Source organism: Hyperolius riggenbachi, chromosome 6 (assembly GCF_040937935.1).
Source record: "Hyperolius riggenbachi isolate aHypRig1 chromosome 6, aHypRig1.pri, whole genome shotgun sequence".
Taxonomy (NCBI): Eukaryota; Metazoa; Chordata; class Amphibia; order Anura; family Hyperoliidae; genus Hyperolius; species Hyperolius riggenbachi.
Window position 1 is genome coordinate 87,384,827 of NC_090651.1, and position 19,612 is coordinate 87,404,438.

Here is a 19,612-nt window from a genome sequence, read left to right on the forward strand (position 1 = left end):
GAAGCATCTATGACTTTTCTGACCACCTGTCATGTTTCATGAGGGGCTAGAATTCCAGGATAGTATAAATACCCCCCAAATGACCCCATTTTGGAAAGAAGACATCCCAAAGTATTCATTGAGAGGCATGGTGAGTTCATAGAAGATTTTATTTTTTGTCACAAGTTAGCGGAAAATGACACTTTGTGACAAAAAAGAAAAACAGAAAGTTTCCATTTCTGCTAACTTGCGACAAAAAAAAAATGAAATCTGCCACGGACTCACTATGCTCCTCTCTGAATACCTTGAAGTGTCTACTTTCCAAAATGGGGTCATTTGTGGGGTGTGTTTACTGTCCTGGCATTTTGGGGGTGCCTAATTGTAAGCACCCCTGTAAAGCCTAAAGGTGCTCATTGGACTTTGGGCCCCTTAGCGCAGTTAGGGTGCAAAAAAGTGCCACACATGTGGTATTGCCGTACTCAGGAGAAGTAGTATAATGTGTTTTGGGGTGTATTTTTACACATACCCATGCTGGGTGGGAGAAATATCTCTGTAAATGACAATTGTTTGATTTTTTTTTTACACACAATTGTCCATTTACAGAAATATTTCTCCCACTCAGCATAGGTATGTGTAAAAATACACCCCAAAACACATTATACTACTTCTCCTGAGTACGGCGATACCACATGTATGGCATGTTTTTGCACCCTAACTGCGCTAAGGGGCCCAAAGTCTAATGAGTACCTTTAGGATTTCACAGGTCATTTTTGTTTCAAGACTACTCCTCACGGTTTAGGGATCCTAAAATGCCAGGGCAGTATAGGAACCCCACTAATGACCCCATTTTAGAAAGAAGACACCCCAAGGTATTCCATTAGGAGTATGGTGAGTTCATAGAAGATTTTATTTTTTGTCACAAGTTAGCGGAAATTGATTTTAATTGTTTTTTTTTCACAAAGTGTCATTTTCCGCTAACTTGTGACAAAAATTAAAATCTTCTATGAACTCACCATACTCCTAACGGAATACCTTTGGGTGTCTTCTTTCTAGAATGGGGTCATTTGTGGGGTTCCTATACTGCCCTGGCATTTTGGGGGCCCTAAACCGCGAGGAGTAGTCTTGAAACCAAATGTCGCACAATGACCTGTGAAATCCTAAAGGTACTCATTGGACTTTGGGCCCCTTAGCGCACTTAAGGTGTAAAAAAGTGCCACACATGTGGTACCGCCGTACTCAGGAGAAGTAGTATAATGTGTTTTGGGGTGTATTTTTACACATACCCATGCCGGGTGGGAGAAATATCTCTGTAAATGACAATTGTTTGATTTTTTTTTTACACACAATTGTCCATTTACAGAGAGATTTCTCCCACTCAGCATGGGTATGTGTAAAAATACACCCCAAAACACATTATACTACTTCTCCTGAGTACAGCGATACCACATGTGTGGCACTTTTTTGCACCCTAACTGCGCTAAGGGGCCCAAAGTCCAATGAGTACCTTTAGGATTTCACAGGTCATTTTTGTTTCAAGACTACTCCTTACGGTTTAGGGCCCCTAAAATGCCAGGGCAGTATAGGAACCCCACTAATGACCCCATTTTAGAAAGAAGACACCCCAAGGTATTCCGTTAGGAGTATGGTGAGTTCATAGAAGATTTTATTTTTTTGTCACAAGTTAGCAGAAATTGATTTTAATTTTTTTTTTCACAAAGTGTCATTTTCCGCTAACTTGTGACAAAAAATAAAATCTTCTATGAACTCACCATACTCCTAACGGAATACCTTTGGGTGTCTTCTTTCTAGAATGAGGTCATTTGTGGGGTTCCTATACTGCCCTGGCATTTTAGGGGCCCTAAACCCGTGAGGAGTAGTCTTAAAACCAAATGTCGCTAAATGACCTGTGAAATCCTAAAGGTACTCATTGGACTTTGGGTCCCTTAGCGCACTTAGGGTGTAAAAAAGTGCCACACATGTGTTACCGCCGTACTCAGGAGAAGTAGTATAATGTGTTTTGTGGTGTATTTTTACACATATCCATGCTGGGTAAGAGAAATATCTCTGTAAATGACAATTGTTCGATTTTTTTTACACACAATTGTCCATTTACAGAGAGATTTCTCCCACTCAGCATGGGTATGTGTAAAAATACACCCCAAAACACATTATACTACTTCTCCTGAGTACGGCGATACCACATGTGTGACACTTTTTTGCAGTCTAAGTGCGCTAAGGGGCCCAACGTCCTATTCACAGGTCATTTTGAGGCATTTGTTTTCTAGACTACTCCTCACGGTTTTGGGCCCGTAAAATGCCAGGGCGGTATAGGAACCCCACAAGTGACCCCATTTTAGAAAAAAGACACCCCAATGTATTCCATTAGGTGTATGGCGAGTTCATAGAAGATTTTATTTTTTGTCACAAGTTAGTGAAAAATGACACTTTGTAAAAAAAAACAATAAAAATCAATTTCCGCTAACTTTAAAAAAAAATAAAAATCTTTTATGCACTCGTCATACACCTAACAGAATACCTTGGGGTGAATTTTTTCTAAAATGGGGTCACTTGTGGGGTTTCTATACCACCCTGGCATTTTACGGGCCCAAAACCGTGAGTAGTCTGGAAACCAAATGTCTCAAAATGACTGTTCAGGGGTATAAGCATCTGCAAATTTTGATGACAGGTGGTCTATGAGGGGGCGAATTTTGTGGAACCGGTCATAAGCAGGGTAACCTTTTAGATGACAGGTTGTATTGGGCCTGATCTGATGGATAGGAGTGCTAGGGGGGTGACAGGAGGTGATTGATGGGTGTCTCAGGGGGTGGTTAGAGGGGGAAATAGATGCAATCAATGCACTGGGGAGGTGATCGGAAGGGGGTCTGAGGGGGATCTGAGGGTTTGGCCGAGTGAGCAGGAGCCCACACGGGGCAAATTAGGGCCTGATCTGATGGGTAGGTGTGCTAGGGGGTGACAGGAGGTGATTGATGGGTGTCTCAAGGTGTGATTAGAGGGGGGAATAGATGCAAGCAATGCACTGGCGAGGTGATCAGGGCTGGGGTCTAAGGGAGTTCTGAGGGTGTGGGCGGGTAATTGAGTGCCTTAGGGGCAGATAGGGGTCTAATCTGATGGGTAGCAGTGACAGGGGGTGATTGATGGGTAATTAGTGGGTGTTTAGGGTAGAGAACAGATGTAAACAATGCACTTGGGAGGTGATCTGACGTCGGATCTGCGGGCGATCTATTGGTGTGGGTGGGTGATCAGATTGCCTGCAAGGGGCAGGTTAGGGGCTGATTGATGGGTGGCAGTGACAGGGGGTATTTGATGGGTGGCGGTGACAGGGGGTGATTGATGGGTGATTGACAGGGTGATTGACAGGTGATCAGTGGGTTATTACAGGGAAGAACATATGTAAATAATGCACTGGCGAATTGATAAGGGGGGGGGTCTGAGGGCAATCTGAGCGTGTAGGCGGGTGATTGGGTGCCCGCAAGGGGCAGATTAGGGTCTGATCTGATGGGTAACAGTGACAGGTGGTGATAGGGGGTGATTGATGGGTGATTGATGGGTAATTAGTGGGTGTTTAGGGTAGAGAACAGATGTAAACAATGCACTTGGGAGGTGATCTGACTTCGCATCTGCGGGCGATCTATTGGTGTGGGTGGGTGATCAGATTGCCCGCAAGGGGCAGGTTAGGGGCTGATCGATGGGTGGCAGTGACGGGGTGATTGATGGGTGGCAGTGACAGGGGGTGATTGACAGGTGATCAGTGGGTTATTACAGGGAAGAACAGATGTAAATAATGCACTGGCGAATTGTAAAGGGGGGGGGGGGGTCTGAGGGCAATCTGAGCGTGTAGGCAAGTGATTGGGTGCCCTCAAGGGGCAGATTAGGGTCTGATCTGATGGGTAACAGTGACAGGTGGTGATAGGGGGTGATTGATGGGTGATTGATGGGTAATTAGTGGGTGTTTAGGGTAGAGAACAGATGTAAACACTGCACTTGGGATGGGAGGTGATCTGACGTCGGATCTGCGGGCGATCTATTGGTGTGGGTGGGTGATCAGATTGCCCGCAAGGGGCAGGTTAGGGGCTGATTGATGGGTGGCAGTGACAGGGGGTGATTGATGGGTGATTGACAGATGATTGACAGGTGATCAGTGGGTTATTACAGGGGGGATAGAGGCATACAGTACACTGGGGGGGTCTGGGGAGAATCTGAGGGGTGGGGGGGTGATCAGGAGGGAGCAGGGGGCAGTTTAGGGAATAAAAAAAAATACTGTCGACAGATAGTGACAGGGAGTGATTGATGGGTGATTAGGGGAGTGATTGGGTGCAAACAGGGGTCTGGTGGGTGGGCAGGGAGGGGGGGGGGTCTGAGGGGTGCTGTGGGCGATCAGGGGGCAGGGGGGGAAATCAGTGTGCTTGGGTGCAGACTAGGGTGGCTGCAGCCTGCCCTGGTGGTCCCTCGGACACTGGGACCACCAGGGCAGGAGGCAGCCTGTATAATAGGCTTTGTATACATTACAAAGCCTATTATATGTAATGATCGGCGGATTTCTGTATTCCTCCGCTCGCCGGCGCTGCTAAGTGGCCGGCGAGCTGGAGGCTAAATCCCCGGCCATCGATCCCCGGCAGAGGATCGCGTCACGGATGACGCGATTGCTCCGCCCATGCCCGTACAAGGACTGCCGCCTCTGTGCATGCGGCGGTCCTTGCGGGATCCACTTTCCGGCCGCCCCTGTGCAGTGGGCGGTCGGCAAGTGGTTAAAGAAAAAACACTTTCTTGTAACAGCTTATAGAATTCCTACTGAGATTCTGCAGAGTGGTGTCTTCCTGGGAGCACAGAAAGTGTTAACCTCCTGTGCTTTACATATTAGCTCAGCAGACAACTACCAACTCAAAATACACTAGTTCATTACTTGCTAAGAAAGGAAAATTAGACAGCATTTCTCTATAAATGCACACAGGGTGGACACAGGGTGGATTCCTCTGTGTTTCTCCTTGTCTCCTGTGCAAGAGTTCAGGTCTGCTTTAAACAATGCAGATTTCCTAGCTGCTCTGCTAATGCTCTGCCTCAAATACTTTTAGCCATAGACCCTGAACAAGCATGCATATCAGATGTTTTTGACTGTCTGACTAAATTACCCATGCTTGTTTCAGGTGTTTGATTTAAACACTACTGCGGCCAGAAAGATCAGGACAGCCAGACAACTGGTATTATTTAAAAGGAAATACACATGGCAGCCTCCATATACCTCTCACTTCAGTTTCTCTGTAACCACTGTGTTACAATTTTACTGGAGTTCAGTAAATCAACCTCCATGCTCCTTCCCTTCACTCTTGTTTTCAGTAGTGCTTATCATTCCTGTGCATAGTGTGTGTGTCAGCAGCACATGATGAGTAAGGGGGTTCTGACTAGTGGTGATGATGACTTATTTCTTACTATGAAGCTTTGTATGCATGCTAAGTGGTACTCAGTCGTGGCATCTAGCATGTGTGCAGATGTGAGATCCTTCTTCTTCTCCTTACACATATCATCGACATCGTGAGATCCAGAGTGTCGGATCATCTTGCCCGAGTCCCACCTGAGGCTATTATTTTCCTCTTTACCACTCCCACTCCATGCCGCTCCGTCATGTGCCATACCATTGTATCTCCTCCTCCCTCCATAGCAACAGAACACTTTGCTAGCCTGCAGGCTAGTGATGCCTCAGTATGGGACTCAGTATGGGACTCAGCCTTGAATTGTCACCCAAGGGATCAGGTCCCGAATCCTATGGGTGACAATTGTGTATGTGTATACTCCTTATACAATGTAACTAGGTGCCAGTAATTTAAAACAAAGTTTCAATCAGCGATATAAGTATATTTAGTTGTGTTATTGATTGAAGACTAATTTCAAGATATTTATAGGTAATTCAAATATAAATACACTAACATATGGATCACACAGACAGTAGACTTTTATGATCTGTAAGTTTGATTATTAGGGTGACAATCTGCTGCCCATATGGATATTCCCTGATAATTGCTGCCACTTCTTTGTTCCCCTCACTACAGGACAGTACATGCTACTCAGTGGGGAGATAAGCAAGCATGACTGTACAGGGATCGCTGGACAAATGCTGTCCAAAACAGTCACAAAATATTGGTTTCTGGCTAAGTTACTCAACAGTGTGAATGTAGTTTTGCTTCCACCCCTGGAGGAGAGCGTATTGTTGCTGTGGATAATCTCAGCTGAATGGTTATAAATTAATGTCTTAAGTGTTAATGCTTATATGGCTCCTGCCAATCCCACCTGGGATCCGCTATACTCCCTGCAGCCTTGAAAGGTCATTTTTAATGATTAAAAGAACAGATGGCATGTGCACAGAAGCATCTTCTCACCCACTTCTCACTATCAAGGTTCTGTGAAAATCACAGGGGAGAGAGGAGGGAGATGTGGTGCCCAGAGGACTTGTCAGATAAGAGTTCTCAAAGGAAAATGAATCTGCTGAGCCTATTGTGCCTAGCTGATGAAGAAAAAAGTCAGAGAGAAGTGCAGTGTGCCTTACATCTCCTGGGTCTATACTGACCAGGGGAAACCTCAACAGAGGCAGTGCATAGGACATGTTAGAGAATGCCAGTTCTCATTTCATGATGCGATCTTCTATTCACACAGCCTGACTGCAATAAAACAAAGTAAAATGTATTTTTAAGTGACAGCTAGGCTAGCTTTCTTCTATGTAGCTGTCACTTACAGTAGGTAATATAAATCTGACAGAAATTAGAGGTTTTGGACTACCCCATGTCCTCATAGGGGATTCTCATGCTTTTCTTTATTTTCAAAAACACTTGGTAAATGACAGTTGCTCCATTCGTCTGCTAAAAAAAAGTGTGCCGTGAGCCGGGAGGCTGACCAGCATCTTTGTACAAATAAAGGCTATGCTGAGAATCTCTCGTGAAGAGATGGATTAGTTCAAAGCCTGTTGGCTCTGTCAAATTTCTACTACGCACTGTAAGTGATAGCAACATAGGAGAACATAAATTTATGGAAACATATGTTTTATGTGTATGTGTTTAAATGCATTTTAAATTTTACATTTTTTCATGATAGTTGCCCTTTAAATGTTCACATCTTCAAAAGCTGCTGTATTATGCCTTTTAATGTTTTTGTGTTAACCTTACTTTACCGGTAGATCTTTAAAGCAAACCTGTGAGGTTTGCTGAAAGGAAAATGAGATCCTTTGGGGCACTTTTCCCCCCCTACAGGTTTCCTTTAAAATATGTGCAGCTATCTTGCTAAGTTTGCAAAAAACTAATTTGCCATTTTTTTTCCTAGCAAATAGTGTTTAAGGATATGCTTTTCTCAACTGATTGTTCCTAACCAGGGCCGGCCTTAGGTTTCACAGCGCCCTGAGCGTAACCAGATTTTGGTGCCCCCCCCCCCATTCATCCTCTTCTTTCTTTTGGTTCATGTGCTAGCATACCATTTAGTAATCACAAGCCCCAAAAATGCCAAACACGGCAACAAATAACCCCAAAGTAAATAATAAATGCAACAAACGTTACCTCCAACACATAGAATGTAGGAAATGTTACCTCCGACACATGCAAAACCGCAAATGTTACCTCCAACACATGGAATGCAGCAAATATTACCTCTGACACAAAGTGCAGCCAAAGTTACCTCTGACACATGGCATGCAGCAAACATAACCTCAACACATGAAATGCAGCAAAAACTACCTTCCACACATGAAATTACTTCCGATACACGAAATGCAGCCAAAGTTACTTCTGACACATGAAAAGCAGCAAACATTTCCCCTACAGATAGTGCAAAGTGACTGGTAGGAGGTAGTGGATGAGTCACAGGTAGAGGTAGCGGCACATAGAAGGTGGCGGGTAGTGGGAGATAGTGGGTGGAGGGTATTGACAGGTAGTGGGTAACAGATAGTGGGAGGCTAGTAGCAGGAAGTTGGTAGTGAGAAGTAGTGACAGGTAATGGCAGATAGTGGGTGGTGGGTAGAGGGCAGTGGCTGAATGGCAGTCCAGGTAGTGGGTGATGGCAGGATGGCAGTGCAGGTAGTGGCAGATAGTGGTGCTGGGTACTGACAGGCAGATGGTAGCTGGATGGCAGTACATGTAGTGGCAGAGAGTGAGTGGCAGGTAGTGAAAGGCAGAGGGTGGTGGCTGGATGACAGTACAGGTAGTGGTAGATAGTGGGTAGCAGGTAGCACCAGGTAGTGTGTGGTGACTGGGTGACAAATAGGGTGGGTAGTGATAGTAAGTGGATTGTGGCTGAGTAACAGTGCAGGTAGCGACGGTGACAGACAGTGCAAGTAGTGACGGGTAATGGGTGGTGGCTGGGTGACAGATGTGTGGGTAGTGGCTGGTGGCTCGGTGACAGATAAGTGCAGGTAGTGGGTGGTGGCTAAGTGACAGCACAGGTAGTGGATGGTGGCTGGGTGACAGCACGAATAGTGACTGATAGTGGGTGGTAGCTGGGTGACAGATAAGTGCAGGTAGTGGGTGGTGGCTGGGTGACAGTGCGGGTATCGACTGGTAGTGTGGGTGGGTGGCTGAGTGAGGGTGGTGGCTGGGTGACAGTGCTGGAAGCAACAGGTAGTGGATGGTGGCTGAGTGCCAGATAGTGGGTGTTGGCTGGGCGACATTAGAGGAAGCGAAGAGTAGTGGAGGTTGGCTGCCAGGTACCAGATATTGGGGGTGGCTAGGTGACAGTGCGGGTAGTGCAGATAGTGGGTGGTGACTGGGTGACAGTGCAGGTGGCGACAAGGAGTGGGGGGGTGACTTATGACAGTGCAGGTAGTGACGGGTACCTAAGGGGTGGCTGGATGACATTGCAGGAAGCGACAGGTAGTGTGGGGGGGGGGAGGCTGGGTGACAGTGCAGGTAGTAACAAGTACTTGGGGGTGGCTGGATGACAGTGCAGGAAGCGACAGGTAGTACGTGCGGGGGGCTGGGTGATGTTGCAACCTAGTGCAGGTTGCAACAGGTTCTGGGGGTGACAGTGCGGGTAGCGACAGGTAGTGGGGGTGGCTGGGTGACAGTGCAGGCAGTGGGGGTGGCTGGGTGACAAATAGTGCAGGTAGTGGGGGGTGGCTGGGTGACTAACAGTACAGGCAGTGGGGGTGGCTGGGTGATTGACAGCACTGTGCAGGCAGTGGAAGTAGCAGTACAGGCAAAGGGAATGGCTGGGTGATAGATAATGCAGGCAGTGTGGGTCACTTGGTGACAGTGCTAGGAAGTGGCATAGTGGGAAACATCAGAGAATAGGTGACCTGGTCCTACCTTTCTCTGGTGGTAGTCAGTATTAGGACTGCCAGTGTGCCAGGCAGCAGTTACAGAGCCTCATTTCCCCTCCAGCCTCGCAGCCCAGCTCTTCTCCATGTGCAGGGGGCTGACCCATTTTCCCCAGGCTGGCAGCTGGGCGGGCTTCAATATTAGAGTGACAGCTCCCTGGATGCAGGCAGACATGAGGGAGGCAGATCCTGTTATTCCTTAGCCCCCGTCCAGCCTGCCGTGTTACCCAATCACGTGGCGGGGGCGGGGCTTAGGAGGTGGAGCTAGCACCCGGGAAAGTGCTATTGGGTTTTCTCGTGGGTTCATAATTCAACCCCGCAGCAGAATGTGGAAGGCTGCGTTTAGAATTGGCGGCTGCCACCGCCGCTGTGCTGCACATTGTGACTTTTTTTTTTAAATCCCCCTTTGCACAGCCACAAGTCTTCGCCCCCATCACCCCCAGCGGCACCAGGGGGTGGGGCGAAGTGCGGCAAGAGCGAGATGGACCCAGCTGGAGCCCGCAGCTAGGAGCCAAATATGCAGCAGGAGCGCCCCCTGGAAGCCGGCGCCCTGAGCGATCGCTCCGGTCGCTCAGGTCAAAGGCCGGCCCTGTTCCTAACTGCAGTATAGGACCTGCCAAGGGGTCACTTGTCCCCTTACTAGTTCCTGCGTCTGGCTCTCACCTTTAACTGGAGCTATACTACGGTATGTAAAGGCAGTGTTAAGCCTTGTATACATGCTAGAACTCATCTTAGGGCCTGTACACACTGCTGCATTTGCGCTGCGCTTTTCAAATCACATGCGCTTTTTAATTGCAAGGTCTTTTAAAAAATAATGAAAATCGTGAAGACCTGTACACACTGGTGCGATGCGCTTTTCCTATTCTCATGAAGGCTTGCGATTTAAAAATCGCATGCGATTTTAAAAGCACAGCAGTGTGTACAGGCCCTTAGGGGAAAGTGTGGCAACTGGCATCAAGTCTTGGGATGAACAGGACACTCAACCGCATATGAATAATGTCGCCACGGGTGAGCTTAGGCGCAGGGTGAGCCAAATGGCTCACCCTGCTGCCGCTCAAATCCCCTTCCAAGTTAAATACTAGGGAGATGTAATACAGAGTCTGACAATCACCAGATCCCCAAATTACCGTATATTCCGACGTATAAGATGACTGGGTGTATAAGATGACCCCCAACTTTTCCAGTTAAAATTTAAATTTTGTGATATATTTGCCGTATAAGACTACCCCTCTTGACTGTTGGGCATTCATATACTGTGCTATACTGTATAAACATGTACAGATACTGGTGCTGTACTGTGTGTGGTACCCAGCATACAACAACCAGCCAATCACGGCAAGCGATGTACCTTACCGGCGATTGGCTGTTGTTGTATACAAAACCTGCTTGGATTAGTCAGCTGTAACTGTCTCCAAGACTACTTGTACAGCACCGCCCTTGCTGCTTTGATATGGTCGCTGCATACGGCGGGGATGCGACTGCAGACGTTCTTGCCCCCCCCCCCCCCTTTCTCCACATATACGGGAACCGCAGATTCTCCAGTTTGGCTCAGAAGTTTCAGCACATAGGCTGCCCTATAAGATGACACCCGGTGTATAGATAACCCCCCCTCCCCCACTTATGACAACATTTTCCTGGGTTAAAAAGTAGTCTTATATGCCACAATATATAGTACTCATGCGCGGAACGCTCAGCATAGCACTAATGCTATGACAGTGCCCAGCTTTAGCGCTGGGCGCCAAAATAACCTGCTTTGCACTCAACCTGTTTGTTACCACCTACTTCACTAGAAAATTGCAGGACAACTGCATGTTTGGATGGTACAGCTATTATTGTTGCATCCACATTATGTATAAATAAAAAATATATGGAAAAAACTTCCATCAAGAGCATGTTTTGGGTCATTTTAAATTATAGTTGACCCAGTGCTTGAAGAAACTAAATGATGTTGACTAATCTGGTAAATTTGTGTTGGAGCACACAATGGGACTGATCCAGGGACAGTTGGGAGCTATACCAATTACCCATTTTGATAAAAGTTGATCGGGAGTGGCAGATTTTCCTGATTAACCTTTATGTAAATTGAACGCTGTAGAGTAGATTTTCAAATTCTTGATTTAAAGAACTAATTTTTTCAGAGTTTTCAATAATTTATTGTGATAATTGGGGAAAAATGTAACACGTGTGTAGTGTGTGGCACATTAGTTGAATTCAAGGAACATAAAAATTATATGGTGTGTGACCATCCTTAGCCTTAGAAAATGGAGAAAAAGACTAATGCCGGCAATCTTAAACTGTAGGCTATACCGGGGGTCCGGTCACATTTGTAGTCATCTACATGGTCCACTAGCTCTGAAAATTGGGTCTGTTTGCAGTCTGAGCGACTTGGCTGGGCCATCTACAGACATCTGAATCAAAGGGATGGCCCAACAGTATTAGAAGTCTCTTTTTTTGTTCAGATTACAAATTTCCCACATTCTGTATTTGAGCTGTGCAATTTGTGGTCTGCTTGGACTTCAGTCGTCTGTAATTGAAGTCCGTGCACATGGCTCTCTCCAACTGTTTAAGAATTAGCCAGCTCTTGCATCTTTTGTTGTACTGGCTGAAAGATCACTGCAAGCGTGCCTGGGATCATTTGCTAAAGCCATTACAGAGGAGAACACAGCGGCATTGAACTTGCATCTCTTGATCTTTCGTGTCTGCTCTGTTCATTAAAATAAATAAATAAGTAAAAAACTCCTACTGTCTCCTCTAATCACAGGCTAATTGCACCTTATGTTAAACCCGACTCTGGCAGACACGCATGTGATGTCTCAGGATCAAACATTTTTCAGCGGCGGAACTCAAATGTTGCCAGTGATGTATTTACGTGCTTGCTAAAATATGCGTTTTGTCTTCTTCACCAACAGAGTATTATGTGTACAGGAACTCTGAGATGGCATCCCAATCCAGCCACTCTGCACTGCATCCAGGCTTGTGAGGTAAGGATACTGGAACTATTGAGTTGCATTTTACACCTTCTGTACCTCTTAGTGGGACTATCAATATACACATTTTTCAAGGTTCTTGTCTCACACACACTAAAGTATTACACTTAAAGAGAACCCGAGGCAGGTATTTGGGTATTTGAAATCTTAAGAGACCACAGAGGCATGTCCTGTGCATAATGAGATGCCTCTGGGTCTCGCTATTGCCACATTTAGTCTACCCCCCCCCCCCCCCCCCCGGGTCTCCTGTGCCCCCTGTAAAAAGTGCCTTGCTAGCGATAGTCTCCTTGTCGCTGGCTGTGTATTTATTTTCTGTATGTCATTCGATGCGTGCTCCCCCGCCTCTGTCCGTGCCGCTGCCCGCCTCCTGTGAGCTTCCTCCAATTGAAAGCTAAGCCGCGACCCAGGAAGTAAATCTCAGGTTGTGGCTTAGCTACCGATTGGAGGAAGCTCACAGAAGGCTGGGACAGAGGCAGGGGGAACGCATTGAATGACATACAGAAGGTAATTAGACGGCTAGCGACAATGAGATGTTTTTACAGGTGGGCACAGGAGACCCCAGGGTGGACTATGCCTCTGTGGTCTCTTAAGATTTCAACTACCCGCCTCGGGTTCTCTTTAAGTTCATACAGGGAGTGCTGAAGCTGAAAAAGGAGATGACGCCCTGTGTTGAACATATATATATATGAAGAAGCTAGCACATCCAAGATTTATATTTATTGTTATTTTGCAAATAAGCCAACATTTCGGAGCCAGGGCCCCTTTATCAAGGCACCCGTTGCTCTAGGCAACAATCTGTCTGCCGCTTCAGGGTAAACCTAAAAGGTTAAGTGGGGAGTCTCTGCTCCTATTCGCACTCACAGATGTGATGTGCATCCAGCAGGCGGCTATTCTTGGATGCTGTTAGTGGGACCAGCAATTAGAATGATTGGGGCCCCCGCAAAAAAAATAGCATAGGGTCCCCTGGGTCCATAGGCTCCTCTTCTCTCACTCGCAAGTTAAGCCAGACAATAAGCAAAATCCATCCCCCGCCACCTCCTCCTGCCATGCAGAGTAGTGCAGTGAGCATTGTAATATTTACCTGCCCAAGGTTTCCTCCATGCATCACAGCCACACACTCTGGTCTGCCATGCTCTGGCTCCCAATCACGTGACACGCATTGGTCATGTGATTGGGAGCCAGCAAATGGCAGCACAGAGTGTGCGGCTGTGATGCATGGAGGCGACCCACAGTGCTGGAGCAGGTAAATATTACTTTTCTCCCTGTACTACTCTGCATGTGGATGGGGAGAGGGAGGAGGGACCAAGGACGGGATAAGGAGGAGGACTATGCACTTGCTCGTCTTCGATGCATGTTTGAGATTTAGCATGCTAAATCCATAAATTACATCAGGAGAAGCTGTACATATGCTAGCTTCCCAGATGAGATGGTGCTAAAAAGAGGCCTTGGATTAGGAATATGTTCAGCTTGTATACAAGGTGTATTGAGTTTCAAGCCTGATAAGTAAGTATCACTAAAATCTCAGGTGAAGAAGCTTAGCACACATTTCACCAAAAATCTTCAAATTTACCAGAACAAAAATAAACTGATCAATTTATCTATCTCCGAAATGTAAAATAAAATGACTTTTAGATTTATGTTCAAAAATTAAAACATAGCTTTAATGTTTATTGTCTCTGCTCAATAATACAGTCTTTCCATGTCCCAGAGCTAAAAAATATGAACCACGCACCTTTTTTCTCTATTCTCTGTACTCAAAAGCTGTTCTCTTCCAGGAAAGAGTTTTATGTCTGTAATTCCTAGTGAGGGTTACCTTATAGTTTAATAGGGTCCTGATTGGAGAGAAACTTTCACCTGTAAACCCTAATACCTGAACTTTTTCAGGCAGAAAAAAAAGGAACACAGTCTTATTTGTATGATTCTCACTCTGCATAGACATGTCTATCTCATCATTTTACATGTCACCTCGGGTACATATTAATGTTATGATTTCAATTAGTGTTTTAGGGTCAGGTTAGAGTTAATGTAGCATTATCCTTTGAAGCTAGCTGGACAAATCAGAAAAGCATTGGCAACACTTGGTGTTACAGAAATTAGGTGAGAGTGTGTTCAGGTGAACGGTCAGGGAAAGGAGTACACACATCCCACTCAAAGCAGCCTTTCCGTTCCTCTCCACTGCATATTACTGCCTCATATTTCCCTTTTAAAGTCTCTAGACTGCCCCTTCCCATCACACATACATGATGATGTCATCACACAGAGTATGTCATCACATAGAGTACGTCATCACACTGAGTAGGGTTTAACGCAAACCTGAAGCGAAAAAAAAACCTTGCGATATAATGAATTGTAAGTGTAGTACGGATAATGAGTAGAACATTAGTAGCAAAGTAAAGAGTCTCATATTTTTATTTTCAGTTATATAGCTTTTTTTAATAACATGGCATCATTCGATCACGGTTGCAGTTTTGAAACCACACTCTGTCTTTTAAACTATGAAACAAAAATAAATAATGACCCTTTGAACTTTCCTGCAGTATAATCGTATCTCAAGCTGTCTGTCACTGTTATTTGCTCTTTTGCATAGATAATAACTGAAGTTTTTGTTTTTAACTCATGCTGTTCTGGAAAACAATGAGACTCCTTTATTTGCTACTAATGTTCTATTTCTTAGCTGTACTACACATACAAATCATTATCTCATAAGATTATTTTCGCTTCAAGATTGCTTTAAGGCTGCAGGACCATCGGCATTTCTGTCCCAGGCATGGCATCAGGGGGCAGGCAAGAATTGGCATACCTTCTGAATACTTTAAAACTGTGATTTTTTTTTTAAATACGACATGGACAGCCTGGATAGATTTAAAGGACAAATTCATGTACCGCTATTCAGCAATCATTGCTGTGGTCTGATATAACCCAGGTGAGGTTAGCGGACTTTTGCCTGGCAATTTTTTATACATCTTCAGTGGTTTTGTGGGAACCTTATGATCTTAACCTCCCCGGCGTTCTATTGAGATCGCCAGGGAGGCTGCGGGAGGGTTTTTTTTCAATAAAAAAAAAACTATTTCATGCAGCCAACTGAAAGTTGGCTGCATGAAAGCCCACTAGAGGGCGCTCCGGAGGCGTTCTTCCGATCGCCTCCGGCGCCCAGAACAAACAAGGAAGGCCGCAATGAGCAGCCTTCCTTGTTTGGCTTTCCTCGTCGCCATGGCGACGAGCGGAGTGACGTCATGGACGTCAGCCGACGTCCTGACGTCAGCCGCCTCCGATCCAGCCCTTAGCGCTGGCCGGAACTGATTGGTCCGGCTGCTCAGGGCTCGGGCGGCTGGGGGGACCCTCTTTCGCCGCTGCTCGCGGCGGATTGCCGCAGAGCGGCGGCGATCAGGCAGCACTCGCGGCTGGCAAAGTGCCGGCTGCGTGTGCTGCTTTTTATTTGAAGCAAATCGGCCCAGCAGGGCCTGAGCGGCAGCCTCCGGCGGTGATGGACGAGCTGAGCTCGTCCATACCGCTCAGGAGGTTAAAGGGAACTCGAGGTGAGAGTGATATGGAGACTGCCATATTTATTTCCTTGTAAACAATGCCAGTTGCCTGGAAGCCCTAATGATATTCTGGCATAAGTAGAATCAAAACGAGCAATCCAGTAAAACCTGGGTCAGCTGAGTCAGAGCCCCTGATCTGCTGCATGCCTGCACGGGGTCTATGGCTAAAAGTATTAGAGACACAGGATCAGGAGGACTGCCAGGCAACTGGTATTGTGTAAAAGGAAATAAATATGGCAGCTTCCATGTACTTCTCACCTCAGGTATCCTTTAAATACTATTCACCCTGGAAATATATACAGTAGATGTCTTCTTTGACTTTTTGAAAAAAGAAAAGAACAAAAAACACAGGAGCCACTGTATATAGTATTTTTTTTATTTTTTTTTTTAACTAAGAACTTTGTACTTAAGATTTGAACCAGATTTAGAGGGTTTTAGTAATTTATTACTCACAGGAGTTGTTCACTCTTGTTTGCAACACTAATTCAGACCTATGAGGAATAGAAGTCCGTCTCCACTTGGGTTCGTTAGGAATTATTCTTCTTCATACTCAGTTGCTTTCCAGTGTGTGATTCTGGCAGGATGTTCACCCAGCCAATGAGAGATCTGTTCCACCAGGGAACACTCGATAAGGGAGGGGGAGGGTGGTTCGAAGGCAATTAAGGTGAGGTGATAGGAGTGTGGTAAGTGGCCACCTAACTTTTAATAAGGACAATAAAAAAACAGTAAGGTTTAAAAGTATTATTGGAGCACCAACATGACGCATTTCGGGGGTTAAACCCACTTCCTCAGGTTACACAAGTGCTGCAATTAGTAGAAATCGTCAGAATCCGCCATTTGCCTACTCAAAGGGTTGTAAAAAACAGTGGGGGCTTAAGCATTAATGGAGCATCACAACAACACGTTTCATATGGGAATCCCACTTCCTCAGGGTATAAGTGCTGCAATTAGTAGAAACAATCTGTATATCAGGAGATTTCATACTGATGGTTTCTGCTAAATAAAAAACTATTGCTTTTTATTCTCCTTACTTAAAGAGACACTGAAGCGGAAAAAAAATGACGATATTATGATTTGTATGTGTAGTACAGCTAAGAAATAAAACATTAAGATCAGATACATCAGTGTAATTGTTTCCAGTACAGGAAGAGTTGAGAAACTCCAGTTGTTATCTCTATGCAAACAAGCCATTAAGCTCTACGACTAAGTTAGTCGTGGAGAGGGCTGTTATCTGACTTTTATTATCTCAACTGTTCCTGGATTATTTACTTTTCCTCTGCTAGAGGAGAGGTCATTACTTCACAGACTGCTCTGAAAGACTCATTTTGAATGCTGAGTGTTGTGTAATCTGCACATATTATAGAATGATGCAATTTTAGAAAAAACACTATATACCTGAAAATAAAAGTATGAGAATATTTTCTTTGCTGCTAATCTTCTAGTAATTATTCATAGTACACAAACAATTCACTATATCATATTTTTTTTTCCGCTTCAGTGTCTCTTTAAGAGCCCACTGACCACACTCCTATCACCTCACCTTGGGCACTCCCTGACTACCTTCTCTCATTCTGGAAAGCTGAGACTTTTTTTCTCGAAATCGGGACTGATGTATATGTTACGGCCAGAACCCGAAGTGTGGCCACTTTGCGTTCTGGCCGGCCAATGTGCGAAGTGGCCGCAGCGCAGCGGCCAATGTAAGAAATGAAATGATGACACTAAGTAACAATGTATTTTACGGCCGTCTCGCTGCGGCCAAATGTATTAGAAGTTGGTTAATTGAATGAAATATAGCCGGCGGCTATATAATAGATGAAGCCGCCGGCTTTCGCACTGCCTCCTCTCCTCCTCCACCCCCCCCCCCCCCCCCGCCTCTCTCCTCTCTCTGCCTCCTATACAATACGGAGCAGCCGGGGACATGCGTGTCCCGGAGAGTCGTTCGTCGTGGCAGGGAAAGCAGAGCTGGGAGGCTGCAGACATTTCTTCTGCCAGCACCCGCTCTGCAGGAACGGCAGAATTCCCCTGCCGCGACGAACGACTCTCCGGGACACGCGTGTCCCCGCCGGCTGCTACTTATTGTAAAGGAGGCAGGGCGTGGAGAGAGGCGGGGGGGGGGGGGGGGGTGGAGGAGGAGAGGAGGCAGTGCGAAAGCCGGCGGCTTCATCTATTATATAGCCGCCGGCTATATTTCATTTAATTAACCAACTTCTAATACATTTGGCCGCAGCGAGACGGCCGTAAAATACAATTGTAACTTAGTGTCATCATTTCTTACATTGGCCACTGCTCTGCGGCCACTTCGCACATTGGCCGGCCAGTACCCGAAGTGGCTGGCCAGAACGCGAAGTGGCCACACTACGGGTTCTGGCCGTAACATATACATTTAAACTGTGATCCAAGCTTTACAGTTCTATACAGTTCTGCTTGTGCAAGAGAAAATAACTTTCCATAAAACCTATGTAGCTTCTCTTCTACAGCATGTTGACTCGTGTTCTTACCAGCTTCTGATCTGTATTTTGTTTTAATATTTTGGTACAGGATCTGTGTTTTGTTAATTCTAGCATATTCATTTCAGCACAAACCTTTTGTATTTCTGTGGTCTTGAAGCCGCTGAACTTGGGGAGAAAAAATTAAAACCTCAGTGCTGACAAAGAAGCGACTTTCTGGCAGTGGTACAAATTTCAAAGTACGGAGCCATATGTCAGCTGAACTGACGGCTTTATAAGCACATGTTCTGGGATTTACTAAGTGTCAATGACTTTGGTGGCAATTTATTTCCAAATCGGGGTGTGATATCTCTCATTAGTGCCTGGTGAATCTACTCCACAGAGAGTGATTTACTCCTGCAAAGAGATCGAATGATCTTTCAGAAAGAAATTAAACACAACCTTCTTTTTTTCTCTCCCTGTGAAATCTTACCATGTTTTAGAAGAATATAAATTTTCTGAAATAGGACCCATTATTAAATGAGAATTTTTGGTATGGAGAATTGTATTGATGCTGGCTGGTGCTGTATATTACTTGCCGTGTATTTAATTTTTTCGTAGGAGCACGAGACCCATTAACATATTTTAGGTGGTAATTATGGAACTTTATGTCTAGTTCATCTTCGATTCAGCTAGGCTGGAAATGCCAGTCGGTAATTGTGGTGAGCAGCTGAGGGGAGCAGAGGGACTTTGGGTGCCGAAACCTGTCCGGGGCAAATCATTATCTATGGAATCTGAACTACTATAAAAGGGCAAATCACTGGGACATCTGTGTTTAACCTCCCAAACTCTTGATGGAACAGATTAATTCTTAGAAAGACACAAAAGAAATTTTGAGTTAGTCTGTTCTCCTTTTTAAATACACCTGTTAGAAGCCAGTACATAGAAAAAGGGCATTGCGGTAATTTGGGCGGCGGGGATAGCCGCTGGTAGAATATTACATATATTGGGCTCTTGCTAATTCCGATATTAAAATATTGGTACTTTTTTCTTTTTCACCAATAATTTACTATAGCCCAACCAACCAACTTGACCTTATTCTCACTTGATCCCTCACTCTAACGATGCCTAACCATAACTGACCCCCTGTGCCCCAATCTCCACCGGTATAAACACCGCCTATGCTGCTAAATTTTCCTTCCTCTAAAAGCCATAGTAGCAACTTATGTTAATTAGCCCGGGGTGCCGGCATAGCTGGAATTAACATTGCGGCCTGTGCTCCGCCCATTTTACCTGCTTCACTCACATACTACCTGGAGTAACTAGGGCATCAAAAGTAGCTCCAAAAATATGGGTTGCTGATTGTATCTT

The 19,612-nt window shown here is 45.5% G+C and overlaps 1 protein-coding gene across 9 annotated transcripts in view; it reads left to right on the top strand.

The window, feature by feature from the left end:
- PAPPA2 (pappalysin 2) overlaps nt 1-19,612 on the top strand; it is a 478,727-nt gene that overhangs the window by 434,489 nt on the left and 24,626 nt on the right. For all 9 annotated transcript variants that reach the window (XM_068239634.1, XM_068239635.1, XM_068239629.1 and 6 more), the window contains one exon: nt 12,196-12,267. In XM_068239634.1, coding sequence (XP_068095735.1) covers nt 12,196-12,267 — 72 coding nt within the window. The remainder of the gene's footprint in view (nt 1-12,195; nt 12,268-19,612) is intronic.